Source organism: Nuphar pumila, chromosome 4 (genome assembly GCF_984573655.1).
Source record: "Nuphar pumila chromosome 4, dmNupPumi1.hap1.1, whole genome shotgun sequence".
NCBI classification, from domain to species: domain Eukaryota; kingdom Viridiplantae; phylum Streptophyta; class Magnoliopsida; order Nymphaeales; family Nymphaeaceae; genus Nuphar; species Nuphar pumila.
In genome coordinates, this window is record NC_143252.1 from 7,560,300 (window position 1) to 7,579,732 (window position 19,433).

At 37.9% G+C, this 19,433-nt stretch overlaps 1 protein-coding gene across 1 annotated transcript; it reads left to right on the top strand.

Moving 5' to 3' along the window:
• The first annotated feature begins 10,398 nt into the window (after positions 1-10,398).
• On the top strand, positions 10,399-18,848 carry LOC149839227 (protein disulfide-isomerase like 2-1-like). The gene is made up of 11 exons (XM_090002391.1): positions 10,399-10,622; positions 12,047-12,131; positions 13,154-13,251; positions 13,394-13,449; positions 14,499-14,616; positions 14,736-14,763; positions 14,900-14,991; positions 17,193-17,349; positions 17,450-17,574; positions 18,109-18,208; positions 18,444-18,848. Exons 1-11 carry the CDS (start codon positions 10,468-10,470, stop codon positions 18,513-18,515), a joined length of 1,086 nt encoding a protein of 361 aa, XP_089858517.1. The 5' UTR covers positions 10,399-10,467; the 3' UTR covers positions 18,516-18,848.
• The last annotated feature ends 585 nt before the right edge of the window (positions 18,849-19,433 follow it).

Below are 19,433 nucleotides of genomic sequence, written 5' to 3' on the forward strand. Positions count from 1 at the left end.
AAGTTGGCATTAACTTAATTTGCCAACATATTTATGCTATGGAGAGAAAATGTAGCTTAGCCCCTCATAATAATTGTTATAATAATTACTTTACTTCTATTGTGACACACAGATTCATTTAAGGCCATACAAATGCATGCCCCACACGTAGATGATTTTTTTTAATAAGGCAAGCTGGGGTTAGGTAAACCCTACCAGGGCTATATTAATCTCAAAATGAGCTAATTACAGAAAAGACTATACAGTGTCCTTCAAAGGGGACCAGTCTCGGGGGTGATACTTTCATGACATGCGGATAGTGTCCTTCAAAGGGGACCAGTCTGGGGGGTGATACTTTCATGACTTGTGGATACACCCTAGCTAATCTAGCCAAAACATTTTCTATACTATTCCACTTATATCTAACTTTAGACACTGTAAGTCTGTTTAATCTATACAAAGTGTCCCACAGTTGGGCAGACACGATACCCGAGTTTCACCATCCCTCAATAAGATTAATAGCAGTGGACACTATGTCTACTCTGCTTGAATTTATATTGATATTAGAGTTTCGGTAAACCTCTCAAGGAGATATATCCATTTGCACCACTCACTGCACCCTAGAGAGGCTTTTATGGAGAAGCATTCAACCAAAAGGAACCAACCAAAATTATTCTTGACAGAGAATCTAAAAAGCTATTGTTTGTGGTATAATCCACAACAATTGATTTGTAACCAGCCCGGCCTGGGAGGGAGACATGTTGATAGTCGACTGCGCCACTGAGAAGCAGTGGGACTGGTAGAGTTGTGAAACACATACATAACTTGTTCTCTCACAACGAGTCTGCCTTCCGTCTTATAACTTGCCATACTAGGTGCTTTGTTATTGAAGATGACCTGATTTCGATAGTTCCATGTGAACCAGACCAAGATAAAAAAATTCCTTTCCAAGCACCACTTTTCGTGTTTGTCAACTATTTTGACACTGCACCTTGACACGAGACAATCTCTGATATTACCAATAGGGGACCATCTGATTCCAAACATCTCTGCCACTTGAGATCACATTCCTCTGCTGAACTTGCACCTTAGGAACAGGTGGTCGACATCTTCACTCTCTGCATTTGCAAACGATCTTGTGTCATCAGTCTGCTGTTAACAACCCATCTAAGAGTCAAAACAGCACATGGGTGATAGAGTTTGGTCCATATAAGTTGCACAATCGGGTGCTTTTTATGGCAAGACCGAATCACATTCCATATTGCTTTGATCAAAAAATTCTGACTTGGAAGTCAGCTTAAACAGTCTTCCTTGTTTGAATCCCAATTCTGAGAGTTCATTGCCTCCATGACAGATCTTGGAATGACCAACACAAAACTTCTATAGATGCATTTGAGGCTTATGGACGAGACAATGCAATCCCAAACTTTAATACGCTGAAGGCTGTTTTAGAGCACTTTGCTGGAGTTAGAAGGTAAATGGTGAATCAAAATACCTTGGCTACTCCAAGGATCAAACCAAAACTCTGCTTGATCCCCTACTCTTATGCATTATCAGATGTGATTCCGAATACTGTTGGCACCTTTTTTAACACTCTTATATCCATGTGAACCTTTTTTTGGAGAAGAAGGGCCCATAAAGCTTCATGTTTTAAATATTTTTCTTTAACTAATCACACTCATGGGGAAGGGAGGTTATGTGCCACTTTTCATACTGTTTTGGCTAGAAATACACTATTAAGATAACTCATCTTATGAAGCCCCATACCACCTTCTTCTTTCAGGCAATATACAACACTCCAATCGATAAAATGAGGACGTCAAGAATCAGACAAACCTTCCCACAGAAATTTGCATATGTATTTTTTCAGCATGGAAGTGATGAAAACAGGCAAGGCAAATGCAACTAGCCAGTAAGATGGGATAGACTGGAGAACTGCATTAATAAGGATGATCTGACCCACCATTGACAACTGCCTGCCAGACCAAGAGTCAAGTCTATCTTTGAACTTTGACAACATGGGTTCACAAAAAGATTTCTTTAATATGTCTGTAAAAAGAGGGAGACCTAGTTAGATAGGAGATTCTGAATTTCTTTGCTTTCCAACTGGATGTCATTGTTATCTCTTTTTCCTTCTGGTGCGATAAATTGAAGGAGATAAGGATAGACTTTTCTTTACTGATTTATAGGCCTCACGCCTTTTCAAAATTGCTTATAGCTTGAACGAACCCCTAGATGGAGAAGTTGGAGTCTTTGATGAAGAATAAGGCGTCATCTGCATAAAAAGAGTGGTGATGTTGTTGGCTTCCGAGTTTGACTGGTTGCAATTTCCCCTTCTCAACTTTCTGGTTCACATACCTTGTTAACCTTTTCATAACTAGTAAGAATTGGTAGGGGGAGATTCCCTACTACCCCAAAACTGTTTACTTGCTTTACCATCAACAATCATTGTATAAGATGATGATTGCACATAGGCCATAATCAATTGGGTCCATTTTTTATCAAAGCCAAAGTATTCCAATTAAGGATTCATGAAGAAAGATCCAATCCATCTTGTTATAGTCCTTGGCCAGATCTGTCTTGAAGACGACACTTCTCTTTTTGCTATTGTGCATGGAGTCAGCTAGTTTGTGGGATAAAAGAATACTGTCATGGATACTCCATCATTTTAGAAAAGCTTGTTGATTATGGCTGATGATCCGATCTAAGATAGAACACATGTCATTGACCATTATCTTAGATATGATTTAATAAATAAATTTATACAGATCAATAGGTCTGAACTGTGAAATGGAGGTCACACCTTCATACTTAAGAATAAGAACTATATTATTACAATTAATTCTCCTTAGTAGCTTACTGAAAAAAAATTATGATAGCCTTTCCAACATCTCGACTCACAATATTCTAATATTGTTGAAAAAAGTACCCAGAAAAAACATCTGGGCCAAGAGAACTGAAGACTTCCATCTAAAAAACTGTGGCCTTTACTTGCTCCATTGAGACTGCAACCAATAACCTTATATTCTACTCAACTCCAACTTTAAGACCCTCTTACATGACCAAGGTATCTAATTTGTTAGGCGAAAAAAAGGTAAAACTGTCAACAAAAAATCAAGTGGCCATGTTTGGCATAGTTCGAGTATTGAATTGCTCATGTTTGACATATTTCTCTAGTCTCGGACAAAACAAGAAATGGTGCCAAGAGTAAGTACCATCGATCATTTCCTAAAAAAACAAACAAGCTAGGCAAATTGATACTCCCCTTATCCTTTTCTTGTATCTATAAGCTACTATTGAAAATCACAATTAAATACATGTGGGGTTAAATCTGATGCAGCACATCATTTGGAAAAATTACATGTGATTGATGATCACTTGGGGGTCAAACTCATTCAAGATATTTGTCTATTAAGATCCTACCAGACTAATTTATAACTTATGATCAGTCATGATCGAGCTTCATTTTTACAATTAAATTGCCTTTTTTGATGTGGAAAAAGTTGATGATAAAACAATTTTTGTATCACTTATATCATAGTTATGCTACTATATAGGATTATTACAAAAACATATCTAAAATATTTTCACAATTCATATTCACACCCAAAAAAATTGTTATTTCAAAATAATACCTCATTTATTTTATGGTTACCCAAAACCATACCTATGTCAATTCTTTAGATGGTGTTTCCTATTTTCAATCAAATTCATGAATTTATTCTTAAGAAAAAAACAGTTAAATATAAATATAAATAATTGCAAGCATTTTTTTTAAACTCAGAGAAACCGCTCCAGGATAAGGGACCTAGTCACGCTGGCTGTGCCTCCCGACCACTATCCTGACAACATAAAACTCCGAGGGCTTACCCGTTGCCCCCAGAAGGATATTTTTTTCAACATAGGATATGAGTTCACGGGTTTTTATTTTTTTTTAACCAATAAAAACTTTTTTATTTTAATATTCAAAATATATTTTTGTTGAAATATTATTAAAAATAATTTACAACATTAAATAATAACCGTACAAATCCGTGCCCAAACACTACAAAAAAACAGTTGATTAGCGACGGAATTTAGCGACGGAGTTATATCGTCGCTACTTAGCGACGGATTAACGAGAGAAATGAATCCGTCGCTATATTTGTAGAATTTTACGAAACTAGCAACAAATTATATTCCCTCGCAAAATCCATCGCTAAGTAGCGACGGATTGTGCGAGAGAATATTTTGTCGCAATAAATACGGCAGTTAGCGACGGAATTGCGACGGCTAAAATTCCGTCGCAACATAGCGACGGCCTAGGCAACGAAATATTTTCTGTCACCTTTTTCGTTTTTTAAATTACGATGGCTTAGCGACGGAATTAATCCGTCGCTAAGTCGTCGCTAAATGTCGCATTACCCCTAATCCCAGCCCTCTTTTTCCTTTCTCCTTTCGCTGCTCCCGCCCACCGCCCTCTCCCTCCTGCTGCCCTCTTCCTTCGGCCGCCCTATACATCCCGTCGACCTCTCTGCCGGCCCCCACCGTTCGCCGGAAGTCGATCTTCGTCAACCTTCCGCTGCCGCCGCCGCTGCCCGGAGCAACCGCAGGTACGTATTTCACCTTAAATGGATTGGGGGTCGACCCCCTGCGTTTTCCGGCAGGGGGTCGAGTCCGCCAGGCGGTCGACCCCGGTAGGTGGTCGACCCCCTGTCGTGTCCGGCCGGGGGTCGACCCCTTGCCGTGTCCGACCGGGGGTCGACCCCCTACCGTGTCCGGCCGGGGGTCGACCCTCTGCCGTGTCAGGCCGGGGGTCGACCCCCCGCCGTGTCCGGCAGGGGGTCAACCCCTTTTGATGTCCGGCAGGGGGTCAACCCCCTGCCGTGTCCGGCCGGGGTCGACCCCCTGTCGTGTCCGGCCAGGGGTCAACCCCCTGCCTTGTCCGGCAGGGGGTCAACCCCCTGCCATGTCCGCCAGGCGGTCAACCCCTTTTGATGTCCGGTCGGGGGTCGACCCCCTGCCGTGTCCGGCCGGGGGTCGACCCCCTGGTTTCTTGCTCTTTTTTTCTTTTTTCAGAAATTAGGGTTTTTATTTTATTTTTATTGTTTAGTTTTCTTTGATTTTCATTGATTAGGATTTTTTATTTTGATTTTCATTTATTAGGCAATTGAATCAAATTTCTTAAATTAAAGCTATTTGTAGTTAATTTAATTAGGGTTTTTTATTTGATTTTGTTTTATTAGGACTTTGAATCAAAATTTAAAAATTAGGGCATTTTATAGTTAATTTGATTAGGGTTTTCTTGGATTTGATTAGAGATTTTATTTTTATTTTCTATGATTAGGGATTTGAATCATAATTATTTTAATTAAGGATTTTTAGTTAATTTGGTTAGGACTTTAAATCAAATTTTTTTAATTAAGGCTTTTATAGTTAATTTGATTAGGGTTTTTTTATTTATTTAGAGTTTTTATTTTTATTTTCTATAATTAGGGATTTAAATCACATTTTTTTAATTAATACTTTTTAGTTAATTTGATTAAGGATTTTTTTGTATTTGATTAGGGCAGGTTTTTTCCTTGTTTGATTAAGGTTTAAATTGTGGCTTTTTTATTTAATTTTATGGTTTATTTTTCTTATAGTTTATGATGTTTTGGTTTATTTATAATTTATTTTCTTGTATTTTAAGGTTTTATGATTTAATATGGTCGAATAATTTCATGGTGACTTCATTTTAAAACATCATTTTTTTTTTGCAGATTTCTCAACAGAACTCGCTTGTGCCCCGCCACCCGTGGTAAGTAAGTGACAAAAACAATGCAAATCGGGTAAATACCCGTGGTGAGTAAGTGATGCAAGCACATCACATGTTATTTAATTTATTGAATGTAACACTTTATTGTTCACACACTTACTTAGTTGTTGATATCTAGGACTGCTTTGTTGGAGTTCGGAGATCATGCTGAGCATGATTTTAATGTATGAATATGGAAGTGTTCTTATTTTTGGAGTACGGAATCCATGCTATGCATGGTAGTAGTTAGTAGGATATTGAAGTGTGTTTGCTGCATGTACATGTTTGACATTTGTTTGATATGAATTATTTCGATGTATTGCAATGTTTGATGTGATTGTATCCATGCTTACATGTAGTTACTTTTAATTTGATTATGTCTTCCATTTGATCCTACATCATGGGTGACTGCAGCAGGTGAACCCAAAAAAGGTCGCGTGTTCGGGTTTGGGAGTAATATGAACACTTCACCAGTTATTGGTTCTTCCAGTTACGGCTCACCGACTTCTTGCGCCGACATAAGCTCCAAGCAGCCGACTATTCTTTCCGGTGATGATGTACGCGAGATCATTAATGAATCACTGAATAACTACTTCCAATACACCGTCGCCCCCTTTCTCCGAAATGAGATCAAGGCCGTTGTTCAAGATAGGGGATCTTCGATTCCAGGTCCCTCTCAAGTATAATCACATATATAGTTTTTTTGACTGTCTTAAAGCACATCTGAGCATGGTAGAATCACATATAGAGTTTTTCTAGATGCCTTAGAACACATATGAACATGCTATAATCACATATTCAATTTTTTTACTGCCTTAGCACACATATGAGCATGATAGAATCACATATAATATTTTTGGCTTTGCCTGCCTTAGAGCACATATGAGCATGCTATATTCACATATTCAATTTTTTTACTGCCTTAGCACACATACGAGCATGATCGAATCACATATATGGTTTTTTGCCTGCCTTAAAGCACATCTGAGCATGGTAGAATCACATATAGAGTTTTTTTAGATGCCTTAGAACACATATGAACATGCTATAATCACATATTCAATTTTTTGACTGCCTTAGCACACATATGAGCATGATAGAATCATATATATATATAACTTTTTGTCTGCCTTAGAGCACATATGAGCATGATAGAATCACATATAAAGTTTTTTTGACTGCATTAGAACACATATGAGCATGCTATAATCATATATTTAGTTTTTTGACTGCCTAAGAACACGTATGAGTATATTATAATCACATATTCAGTTTTTTGACTGCCTTAGCACACATATGAGCATGCTATAATAACATATAGAGTTTTTTTACTGCCTTAGAACACATATGAACATGTTATATATCATTTATGATAGAATCACATATAAAATTTTTGGCTTTGCCTGCCTTACAGCACATATGAGCATGCTATATTCACATATTCAATTTTTTTACTGCCTTAGCACACATACGAGCATGATCGAATCACATATATAGTTTTTTGCCTGCCTTAAAGCACATCTGAGCATGGTAGAATCACATATAGAGTTTTTTTAGATGCCTTAGAACACATATGAACATGCTATAATCACATATTCAATTTTTTGACTGCCTTAGCACACATATGAGCATGATAGAATCACATATAGAGTTTTTTTATTACCTTATATCACACATGAGCACATGATAGAATCACATATAGTGTAATTTATTTCATTATATTTTGTTTATCAATACTGTCTGTTATTTTCTTGTGTAGGCTGCTAGCGATAATCAGGGTAGTGGAGCTGAAGGGACAGATAAAGACAATGAACAAGAAGACACACAAAATCTTGGCGATGATTAGAGTACTGTGTTGAAGAAGTTTTATTTTTTTTTATTTTTCCTAATTGTAATTGTTGAATTGTAAATAATTAAACTTCTTAATTTTAAGGTGGAACGATTAATTGTTGTAGATACTTGTTATATGAATTTTTTTGTGTGGTTTGTTTTTTATTTACAGGAAATATAAATTGTACAGTTCTCGGTAATTAATTTTCAAATAATTTTTTTTTAATTTTTTTTCGTGTTTGCGACGGATTAGCGACGGAACCATCCGTCGCTATTCATAATAATCTAGCGACGGCGTAGCGACGGAATTAAATCCATCGCCAAGCCGTGGTCGCCGTTTAGTACCGGCGGATTGGCGACGGAATATAGCGCTCGTTATTCCGTCGCAATTAGCGACGGACCTGGCGACGGAATAATTCCGTCGCCAGTTAGCGTCGAAATATTCGCGACGTAAGCATATTGTCGCCTCGTTGTCGCTAATCCGTCGCTAACCATGTTAGCGACGACTTAGCGACAGATTAGCGACGGAATGTGGTCGTCGTTAATCTACTACTTTGTTGTAGTGAAACCAGCGTGTTCATGTATGTTGCTAAGGATATGCAACCAAAATGGTGTTTCCCTATTAGGGGTGTAACCGGGTCTGGTTCGGTGTGGGTTCAGGTTGGGTTCTAGACTTAACCTAATTTGATTTGAGAAGGGGTTTCGATTTTGGTATAGCTAAAATTGAAGATCCATGTGGGTTAATAGGTTCAGCTCCAAACGGTTCAGATCTTAAGTGAACCTATTTTTAATCGGGTCTAAAAAACAGATCCAAACCCGACACAATTTGATTTGGGTCTGGGGTTCGAGTTCAGGTATGGCCAAAAAATTGGGGACCCATATGGATTAACATGTTTAGGTAAAAAACGGGCCAGTTCCATGCGAGTCAGGTCTTAGTATGATTCATGTTCGGATTGGGTCTGCATATATCAAGATTATAGACTTGCATGGGTTAATCAATACAGGTATAAATGAGTGGTTTTGTTTTAATACGAATCTGTTCTATTAGGTTTTTTAATTTTTTAGCGTTAGAAAAGTTGTTATCATAAAATAGCCCTATTATATTAATGGTAATTATATTTAAATATCTCATAATTAGTGTACATTACGTTTGGATTAAGATCAGTTTGGGTGTCAGGTCCAGGACGGTTTCAAGCTTACGTCGGTTCGAGTATGAAAATGGGTCGGGTATTAAACGGTTTTTAGTATATATCGGGTTTGGGTTTGTGACTGGGTATAAATTACATATTACCGTTAAGGTCAGGTGTAAAATCGGATGGGTCTAGCAAGTTTGGGTCTAAATAAATGATTGATTGTCCGAAGTATAGGTTGGTTGAGTTGCTTTGGATCATAATTAGGGATGTAAACGGTTTGGGTTCGGGTCACTAAATTCTAGTCCCTTTAGTTGGATTAGGTAAGCAAAACCGGATCCAAATGCTAATCGAATTTGGATCACTTGTAGGTTTTTGGCATCCTAGTCCAAATCTCAATCCAAGTCCAACAAGTTCCAAGCCAATTATATGTCTAAGTCGGATCTAGTAGGGCTAAGCAGGTTCGGGCATAGCTTCAGTGGGAAAGCAAAATATAGGGCTGACCCATTTATGATGCGACACCGTCACACCAATCACGCTCAGTGGGATATAATACTGGATCTGGATCACCTAACATATTATCCAGGTCTAGGACTGTCAATGGGGATCGTACATTAGAGCTGTCAATGAGTGAGGTTTGTATCGTGTACCCGACCTGAACCAAACCCGAATTTCAGGGTATGGGGATAAAAGGTAACAATCAGAATAAGATTCAGGTTGAATCGAACCTGACCCAGATTTTTTTCCGGGTATGAGGCCCGACCCAGTATTTTATATGTGTATTTAAGTAAAAGTAAAACTTTTGAAAATATACGGATTCGGGTTTTCATTTTCATAACCCAAAAATCTCGGAACCCCACCCATTGAGAACCATTGACAGCCTTATATTCGGGATTGTGTATACTTTGATGGGTTTGGGTACCCGACCCATTGACAGCCTTATATTCGGATTCAAATTTGAAATGCAGCTTTGCATTCGAATCCGAATCTAGGTCGACTGTGAATCCGATGGATATTCCAACACAATTACAGGTAAAACATATCCAGATTTGATGGTTTTTATTCCATCTGATTTTGAATCCGAATTGGATCCAATTAGGTCGGATTCACTAATGCCTAAATCCAAAGCATATCCGAACCGTTTTCATCTTTATGAATCTGATAGCACTTGCTTTACGTAGCCACTGATCGGGTCAGAATTTGGTTGGATATCTGACCCAACCTGATCCGTTGACATCTACACAAACCTTTGTCACAGGGGCACGAATGAACACCTTAGGATACGTAGACACGTAAACTGTCATGTTTGGAGAATATTTTACTATTATTTTTCTGTTTTTTAATGTTTTAAAGTTTTGTTTCAATAAAAATGCACTTTAACATTATAATGTCAAAAAAACGGTTTTTTATTGATTAAAAATTAGAAAACTTCGTGTCCTATTTTCCAAAACAAAATTCGAACTTAAGAGTCCAACTTTACCGCTGCACGTGTCTTTGTGACATAACCAAGAACTACTGGGAGTGGGAATCCTTACTCGGATCCCATGGACCTAGTAAAAGGACCCTGGAGCCTTACACGGATCCGAATCGGTCAGAGTTGATGCAACTCGGAATATGACCGAGACGAACCGCCGATCTGCTCGGTTTCCGGCGCCTATAAATTGCTCTTCTCAGAGTCTTACCGGTGGTTTCCTCGATCGTCGTCTTCTCGCGGAGTAGAGAGTGAGAGAGAGGAAGAAGAGAGGATCAGAGATGGCGATCCCGAAGATCTGGTTTTCGATGGGCGTCTTGGCCCTCCTCCTAGCGGCCGCCGCGGCGGACGACGCCGTCGTCGTCCTCAACGAGGAGAATTTCGAGCGGGAGGTCGGAAAAGAAAGGGGCGCTCTCGTCGAGTTCTACGCCCCATGGTACGATTGATCCCGTATTCCTTTTCGATTCTTGAGCTTTCATTCGAGTTTTGGGATTCTGGCTTTCCTCGATTTTCGATCCGCGTCGAGTTTAGGGCTTTGCACATCTTTTCTAGGATTTTGATCCTGCTTTTAGATCTCGATCTGATGTGTATTACGTGATCCGCGGTGTGTTATTGTTATTTTTTTCGGAATAGGATTTTCGTGTGAAATCTGGGATGGGAAGGTGTTTGCAGTACTCGGTTTCACGCTGGTATCGTGCCTTTTCATCGGAAAGTGAGTTGAGATCTATGTTTTTGGGGGTTATGATGTCAGCCAAAGCAAAGAAATGAAGACTTCTAGTGTTTGTTGTGGGTTGAGAGTGGTCTACCTGATTGAACTATTTATAACCTTTTTTGGTTGGTATTGGGCTGGTAGATGGGGAAGAAATGTTTTTCTGATATCTTATTAATGTCGTGAATTGATTATTTCTTGTTGGCGCACGGCGTCTACTTGTTTTTAACTGGAATCTAATTGTGGAAGGATATTATTCGCTGGATTTACTTTCCTTTTTTTGTTATTCATGTCTTGAGAACATTAAAAATGTTGATTTTTGAAATTGGGATTGAGGGAAAAGGAAAATATATGTTTAAAGGGTTCATTTTTTAACACAGGGAAAATGAGCCATTTTTCCCGGAGATATGTTTTCAATAATTAAGGGAGATTTGACTTTCTACACGGAGATGATATGTTAGAATGGTTTGAAATGTGAAGATTACACGGAGATGATATTGTTAGAATCCGATTTATTTAAGGGAGATTTGACTTTCTACTTCTTTGATTTTTTGATGTTATGCCAGTTGTTAGACACACTGGGACGGGCTCTTGATTAGAGTGGAAGTAAAGCTTGACTGCTTGATCATTCTTTTACTGTTTTTGAAGATACTTAAAATTAGAGTGCATTTTATTTGCAAAATCCTTTATCAACATAGAAACGACGACTTTATGATTTCAGCGTTATCCTTTATCATCAAAAGAATTCCTTGGGGTTTTTTGCTAGTGGTATACCTGATGAGGTCTGTACAACCATTAATGGTTTTGTGGTCTCTTTTTACTTCCAACATTCTTTATGCAAGTTCAAGAACGAGTTTAGATCATGAAAAAGGGATACTAGTGTACATGGAGTGGATTTCCTCATTAGTTTAGCTTGTTTACAAAAAGAGTATTATGCTAATTGATCAGTGGTCTTACTTGATCTTGATTGCTTAGGAGTTTTTCATACTTAAAAGGAGTTTTTCTTTATATCTCACAGATCTTTTTTCGAATTAGATCTTTATTGAAATATTGTGCCACTTTTAAACTAATAGCTAAGTAACACATTGTCACCTCAATCACAGTTTCAGGGCTGCTTTACTATAGAAGTTGATTGTCTGCTTTCTTTTTAGGTGTGGACATTGTAAAAAGCTTGCTCCAGAATATGAGAAAATTGGTTCAATCTTTAAGAAAGCAAAGTCTGTTTTAATTGGAAAGGTAATGTTTCTCTTTTCAAATATTTATCGGGTTCATTTGTCATCACTCAAATTTGGTAGAACGATGCAACAAGGCCTTGTCACCCGTGGTTTCAACATTGAAAGACAACAAAAGGGTACATCCAGTGAAAACGGATAAAAAAAACTGTATGGTTCACAAAGGTGCTGTGAATCAGAAGAAAAAACAACTCCTATAACTGTTTTGTCAAGAGTCTTGGATGAAAATGCCCCGACCAACGGATTTTGTATTTTAGGCGATGTGAAATAAGCACCTAGCCTTTGACATATCCATTATGGTTTCCCTCCATTCCAGAATATAAACTCCCGGAAATTCAGTTTTCTTCACTTCGGTCATATTGACCACATTGGCACACTATAAATTCTTTTTTTTTGTTCTGTCATCAATAATGAGCACAGTAGAAACCCTTGATAAAATCTTCTACTATGAATATGTGCACCTGCATCATATTCTATTATTGTTCATAGTCCACCATGAGCAGAATTCCATATGTTTTTCTGTTTTGAGTGTTTGCAACTGCATTCTCTTATTGGATTTGGATTTGTACATTTGACCCTTTATTGTCGGACTGGATTCCTCTAAGGATGCAGCTAGCGGAATATGATCCTCATCCAAATGCAAATCTGACCGTTTAAATGCTGATTCAACCTGAGTTTCATCACTTGATAGCTCTAAGTGTGTAGGGTGGTGGTTAATATGTAAATTTTCCAAAATTTTCTTTCAAACCTCTGAAAGTGTGTGAAACTAAGTTGGACTAACTGCAAGGTCATTGATTGGATCTTTTGAGCCTTTGATTGCTTTAAGTAATGGGCTAATCCTGCAACCTTGCTTTTCTAGTTTAGGGATATTCAATTAAGTCTAGTGCTTGAGTCGATATTTGGTGTTTGCACTACACGCTTTGGAAACATATACTAAATCAGTTCTCATGATAAACTGATGTATTCTTTGTGTGGACTTATGCATATCTTTTAATTTTTAACAAATTGATCGAATATCTTGAATAGGTTGACTGTGATGAACATAAGAGCCTCTGTAGCAAATATGGAGTTACTGGTTACCCTACCATTAAGTGGTTTCCTCAGAGTTCCTTGGAGCCAAAGAGGTAATTTCTATCACATGACATTTTGGAATAGATAGTGAAAAGTGAAAACATCCTTATTTCTCTACTTTATATTTCTTTTCCTTCGTTCTCTTCTTCGCTTTTAGAGTTGGGTTGTCAAATAATTGTTTGTTATCATGTCCAGCTATGATGGTGCACGAACTGCTGAAGCCCTTGTTGAGTTTGTAAATACAGAAGGAGGTAATATTAGACATTTGATGTAAATTGCCATGGTGTTCTTGTTAAATTGTTATTCTTTTGAAATTGCTTTGAGTTATCAAGTTTTTGCATAATGTTCTTGTCAGGGTTATAAACTTATAAGGCAAAAAGTTTTTGGCAAAAGTCCTGGAAAGGCTACACGTATTAACAAAATCATTATTCTCCCTCATCTCTTTCAGGGTCAACAACTCCCAAGCTTCTTTTGTGTTGGGTTGTTCTTATATGTCCCCTGACTAGGCAAAATTCGACTTGCTTGTGGCCATGGTTTTCCATAATATGTATCCAAGTCTTTTGCGTATATGTCTATTAGTTTATAGAAGTGTCATGCAGTTCATATTTTTATTCTTACCTGGAGTTTGCAGTCAAGGAAATTTGGTATATGGTGTGACACACTGAAGATAATTGTGTTAATAGACATTAGACTATTCTTCTTGCTTTTGTAAGTCATGTCCCCACTCCCTATTTTCTAGTTGTCAATTTTTGCAATGCCACTCCTATGATGCATGCCTGCTTTGGTGGTTTGCTGGGATGCTTGGAAGGACTTTGTTAAGAAAGTTGGTCTTAGAGATTATGATGAAACATTTTTTCTGGCAGTATTTTATTTAATGTGGATAACAGTATCCCACATGTAGTGTCTAATTACCTTATGTAGGATGAGTTCTAAGAATTTGATTGAGAAAATGCTGTCTGGGTGCACACAAGGATCCTAATGATGCTATAAGTGCTCTTCTTGCTTATAGTTTCCAAGCTACCCTATCAACTCGAAAGCAATTCCAATGTTGGCCTTCCTAGCTTATGGCAAAGGCTTGTAAATTGCCTTTTTTGTCCTGCAAATAAGCTTTGTTCATGAGAACATTTTATTTGCAGTATTAGTTATTGTTTGTCAGCCTTGCTGTTTCTCTTCCGTTGGCTTTCGGGGTATCTTGTTATTTTAATCATGTTGGCTTGTTTGACAGTTGACTTTTGTAAGAATTTATTCTTAGTGAGATTTAATCTTATTGAGATCTTTTAACATTTTTGGACGTTTGTAGGGACAAATGTGAAGTTGGCCGTGATTCCTTCCAGTATAGTAGTGTTGACAGAAGAAAATTTTGATAGAGTAGTCAAGGATGAGAAGAAAGATGTTCTTGTTGAGTTCTATGCACCATGGTGATTATCATCTTCACTTCTGTTTGCATGTTGCAACTGCTGACTTTACAAATGTTTTTCTTCCTGCAAATATTATCTTTAGATTGTTACTTATTCATTTCATTTTTTTTTGCTTCCAGGTGCGGCCATTGCAAGAATCTTTTTCCTGTAAGTGCATGCTGCATCTTTTAATGCTTTTATGGTTGATTTGATAAAAAATTTGTGAAGAAGAATATAACGGCTCATGTTGCATTCTTCTGTAGGTTTGCTGACCTGTATCTCATTTATTGGTGATATGATGTAGATTTATGAGAAGCTTGCTGCAGCTTTTAAGCTGGAGGAAGATGTAGTAATTGCAAATATTGATGCGGATAAATACAAGGGTTTGGCTGAAAAGTGAGTATTTATGTTTGTTTTTCTCAAAACCTTTTTATTTGATGTCAATGATAATATTATTGTCAAACTCTTGTGGAAAAAAAAAATCAGCAGAGTTTTTTTTTCTTTAAATTTTTATAGATTGGTCATTTGTAATTAGGGGTTATCATTTAACCAGTAGTACAATGGGTTGCAGGTAGGCAGCTCTGGACCGGCTGGGCGTGGCCATCTTTTTGCCTGATCCCAGTTGGCTTGGCCAATCTGGCCTTTCAGATGCATAATTGCTTAGGGTTTGCATTTCCTTCCAGGCCCTGAGACCTTGCTTGTCAGAACTGGTCCCTAACTAGTCCAATGTGCATCACACAAGGGTCTCGTTCGCAAGTACGAAAGGTTCCCTATCTGGCTATCCCTGAACTAGGTTCACAGATCGCCACTGCTTCAAGCAGATTTCACACAGATCTGTTGACCAAGACCTATGTTGGTTATAAAGTCATTGCTAAGCAGCAGCTCAGTGTAGCCAGGTTCTACACATCCTCTGGTGTATGTGAACTAGATGGTCTTATCCATCTTCTCGTCATTATCATTTATGGCCCTTCGAGATCTCTGCTTGGCAGTGATTTTGAATGGGTTTGGAAATATTGGATTATCATTTCAAGGGGCTCTAGCATGAAATGTGCTACCAAACTTCATGGGTTGATGTGCACTAGTAGACAATATCCAGTTCAGCCATTTCATTGAGTCTAATAATTAAGAATAAGATCTGCTTTCCTAGGAAATTAAGAGCACTTTTTTGCGTTAATTGTTTCTCTTGATGCTTGGTCTGAAACATGAGTTCATTATCAAAGCGTGTCTGATAGCCATCTTATTCAACAATAATTTTGAGCCTGAGGATGACCGATGGAGTCTTATTGATTGTGTTTCATCAGCTTGGATTCTGGAAATGGTTGGGGTTTCAGGGCTACCTCATATGTTGGTACTTGGTAGTGGATAGGCTTGAGAGAAAATATATTTAGGGAATACATACAGGATAGGGAGTTCATTTAAGTCAAACGGCTGCTTTTGGACTTGGGGTTAAAGACTTGGACAGTAACTGTTTCTTGTCCCAATGGAAGAGCTCTCTTGCACAGGATATTTGGACATATCCTATATTTGGAAGAGAAGTTCTCTCTCTCATCTAAAAGTTAAGGCTTCTCACTTATCCGTTATGTGGAAATAAATGAGTTAATTCAGTGTAATCGGACATCCCTATTTTAATCGACTGTATTCTTTTTGAGCTAAGCATCTCTCTCATCTACTAAAAGTTAGGTCTTTGTAATCATCCTGGGATGCAGGTGAAATGAAAATGGACATCCATGGTTGGTAGACCATGTTCTTTTCCCGGTCTCCAGACATGCTGATGGACAAGTGCCCAAACATCTGGTGACTCAATATCAGTAGTGTTGCTTTTCTTCTTTAAAGACACTTCAGTGAATATTGAGGCCTGCACTAGGAATGGAGAGGTCCGTCTTGAGAAGACAAGGTCTGAATCATTGTTTGAATAGGATAGAGTGAAAAATGAGCCCTCTTCCTTGAGCGTCTTGACTCTAGGCTTTCTGATGGAATCTTTTCCTTTCCAAATGAATATATGGTGTTTCTATTAGCACTTATAGTGGACTTGATTTAATGCATGTGTACTCTTTTTATTTTGTTTTTGCCTTCTATAGATATTATATCATATTGTTAAGTTCAGTTGAGTCTTGAGTCTTGACTAATGTCTTGATCACTTTGATTCCGTTCCATTTTTGCTTGCAAACTTGGACTATTGATAGGAAGAGGTGCATATTTTTTTAGATGTCAGCCTCAACATGTCTGCACAGAATCTTCTAAAATAGCAAAAGGGTCACATGGTTTTCTAGAGCTCCTGTGATCTTGTGTTTTTGTTTGTGACATTGGTCATGGCTCGAGAGTTCGGAGTCTATTGCATGAAAGGGCTTCTCTTTTTTACCTTGATCTGTATGCAAGTTTGTCTACGTATTCCATGTAATTGCATGGCAGATAAGTTTGTCAAAAGACAGTTGTATGACAGCTATAACTTTGAAGCTTTTGGATCGAGAATTTTTGATAAATTCTGTTTCATTTTCTTGTTTATGCGTGGGTCCTTTGTGACATGCAAGTGAAGTTGGTCATGCTTCAATAGTATGTTGAAATTAACAAACAACAAAAATTTTTGCTTGTACAATCAGGTATGGAGTTGGTGGATACCCAACACTGAAATTCTTCCCCAAGGACAATAAAGCTGGTGAAGATTATGATGGTGGTCGAGATCTAGATGACTTTGTCAAATTTATCAATGAAAAGACTGGCACCAGTCGTGATTCAAAGGGACAGCTCACTTCCCAAGTTAGTCTTTAAAGGGCACACAAATTAGCTTGTGTTTTGTTACTTTACCTGCAGTTTCCTCTTAGTGATAACTTAATGTGCTAAGTCCTGTTTGACATAGGCCGGTATAGTCTCAAGTTTGAGTGCTTTAGTGGAGGAGCTTGTGGCTGCTGCTGCTGATGAACAGAAGGCAGTCCTGGCTCGGATTGAGGAAGAGGCTGTTAAACTCGAAGGATCTGCTTCTAGGTATTAATCTATCTTCTTGGGGAAATTTTTGCATTTATGGTGGTTGTCATGTTAAAATGGTGAAGGATTGCCCTCCTCGTCCTGGCCTTGTTGAATGTGCTTTATCACCTTTTGGGGGCGTCTCACACTTAGGATGGGAAATAACCATGATTCCATAACTTGTTAATATCGGCTTCATGGTCACATATCTTGTTTTATGGATTTTCTAGGCAGGCATTTGTGAAATTATTTTGGGAAAATATTGGAAAAAACATGGTAAATAAATGAAAAAGCAAAGAAAGGGGAAATATTGTTGGAAATAAATTACATTAAAATTTATATATTGCAAGGAGATTGCGATGCTTCTGAGTTTTTTGCATTGTCATGATGAAATTGCAATTGATTCAGATTATCATCTATATCTGTGACTATGACAACACAGCTTTCAACGCTTTAGGCTCTCTTATTTCCAGTGGCACTAATCCTTTTTGCCAACGTATTATGCACTTATGTTTATGAAATGAGAGTTTGCTCTGTAATTGCTATTGCTTTCAGGTATGGTAAGATCTATGCGAAGGCAGCAAAGGCCTACATAGAGAAAGGTGTTGATTTCCCAAAGAAAGAGATTGAGAGGCTGCAGCGCATGTTGGAGAAGGTATTTTGTTTCTTCCGCTCTATTCAAGATCCGAAACTATAAGAAGCTGGCCTCTTATAAAGACTCTTAACAAACAAGATGTCAACTATTATAATAATTATTATTATAGCACCCCCTTCATTTAGATAATCTGACAGATATATTGATGTGTTGATTCCTCCAAACACCTGTTAATACAACATCTAACAACTTCATGGACTTCTGATACCCTTATTGTCTCTTCTGTTGTTTGTAGTCTGTAAGTCCATCAAAGGCCGATGAGTTCACACTGAAGAAGAACATCCTTTCCTCATTTGCTTCAGTCTGAGTTGAATGGAATGCATCAGGGAACACCAAGGTTATGTCATTTTTTTGCGGAACTCAAGAATCTTAAGCTTGGTGATGACATTTTGGGTTGTTGAGCAAGCCCCTAACGGTAGGAGCTACTAACGCGACACTTGCATCGATATTTTTAATTTAGTGAGATTACTTGGAGGTCTACATGTTTAGTTCTGCTTAGAATTCTGGGAATTTGCTGTAATTTTCAGCCTGCAGGCCTTAGGTTCCTCAACTAATGATTGTTCGCATTGAAAAGATACAATACACGCTCTAATTTTATAGTTTCTCTGTTCTATAAATCATGGTTTATTTGCATTGAAAAGTTTATCAATACGCACACCCAAGTCCATCACAATTCACAAAGTTTCTAGCATTGTTTGACAGTGCAAGTGGGACAACCGATTATGGTTCCTCTTAAGATTGGATCACTAGCCAAGAAGTATGCTTGAAGTAATGTTTGTTTTTGCAAAGCCGAAAATAAAAAAATACAATCTAGAATATGTGCTCGAGTGTGTGTAAAGGAGGCTTTTAATCCAAGTAGTGGCTCGGCTCGTAAAGAGCTCATTCAAACTCATAAATAGACTTGGCAAGCTGAACATGAACAAGGTACTTGGCTGGCTACATCATGTTAATATATGTAAAACATATGATTAAAAGTATTTGGTTTCAAAAAAATAGGTTTAGTGGTAAAATCTTATTACTTCTAGCTGTGAAACAATGCATTTTTTCTGTAAACAAGTTAAATCAAACTTGGTTCATTTTACTCGAGCTCATTATGAGTTCGAACTTGGCTTGGCTTCCTACAAGAATGAGTCAAGCTTGAACACTTCAAACTCGGGGTCGCTTGACTTGTTTACCATCCTTAATCCTATGAACATCTAGAATGGAGCTGTCACAACGATAGGTG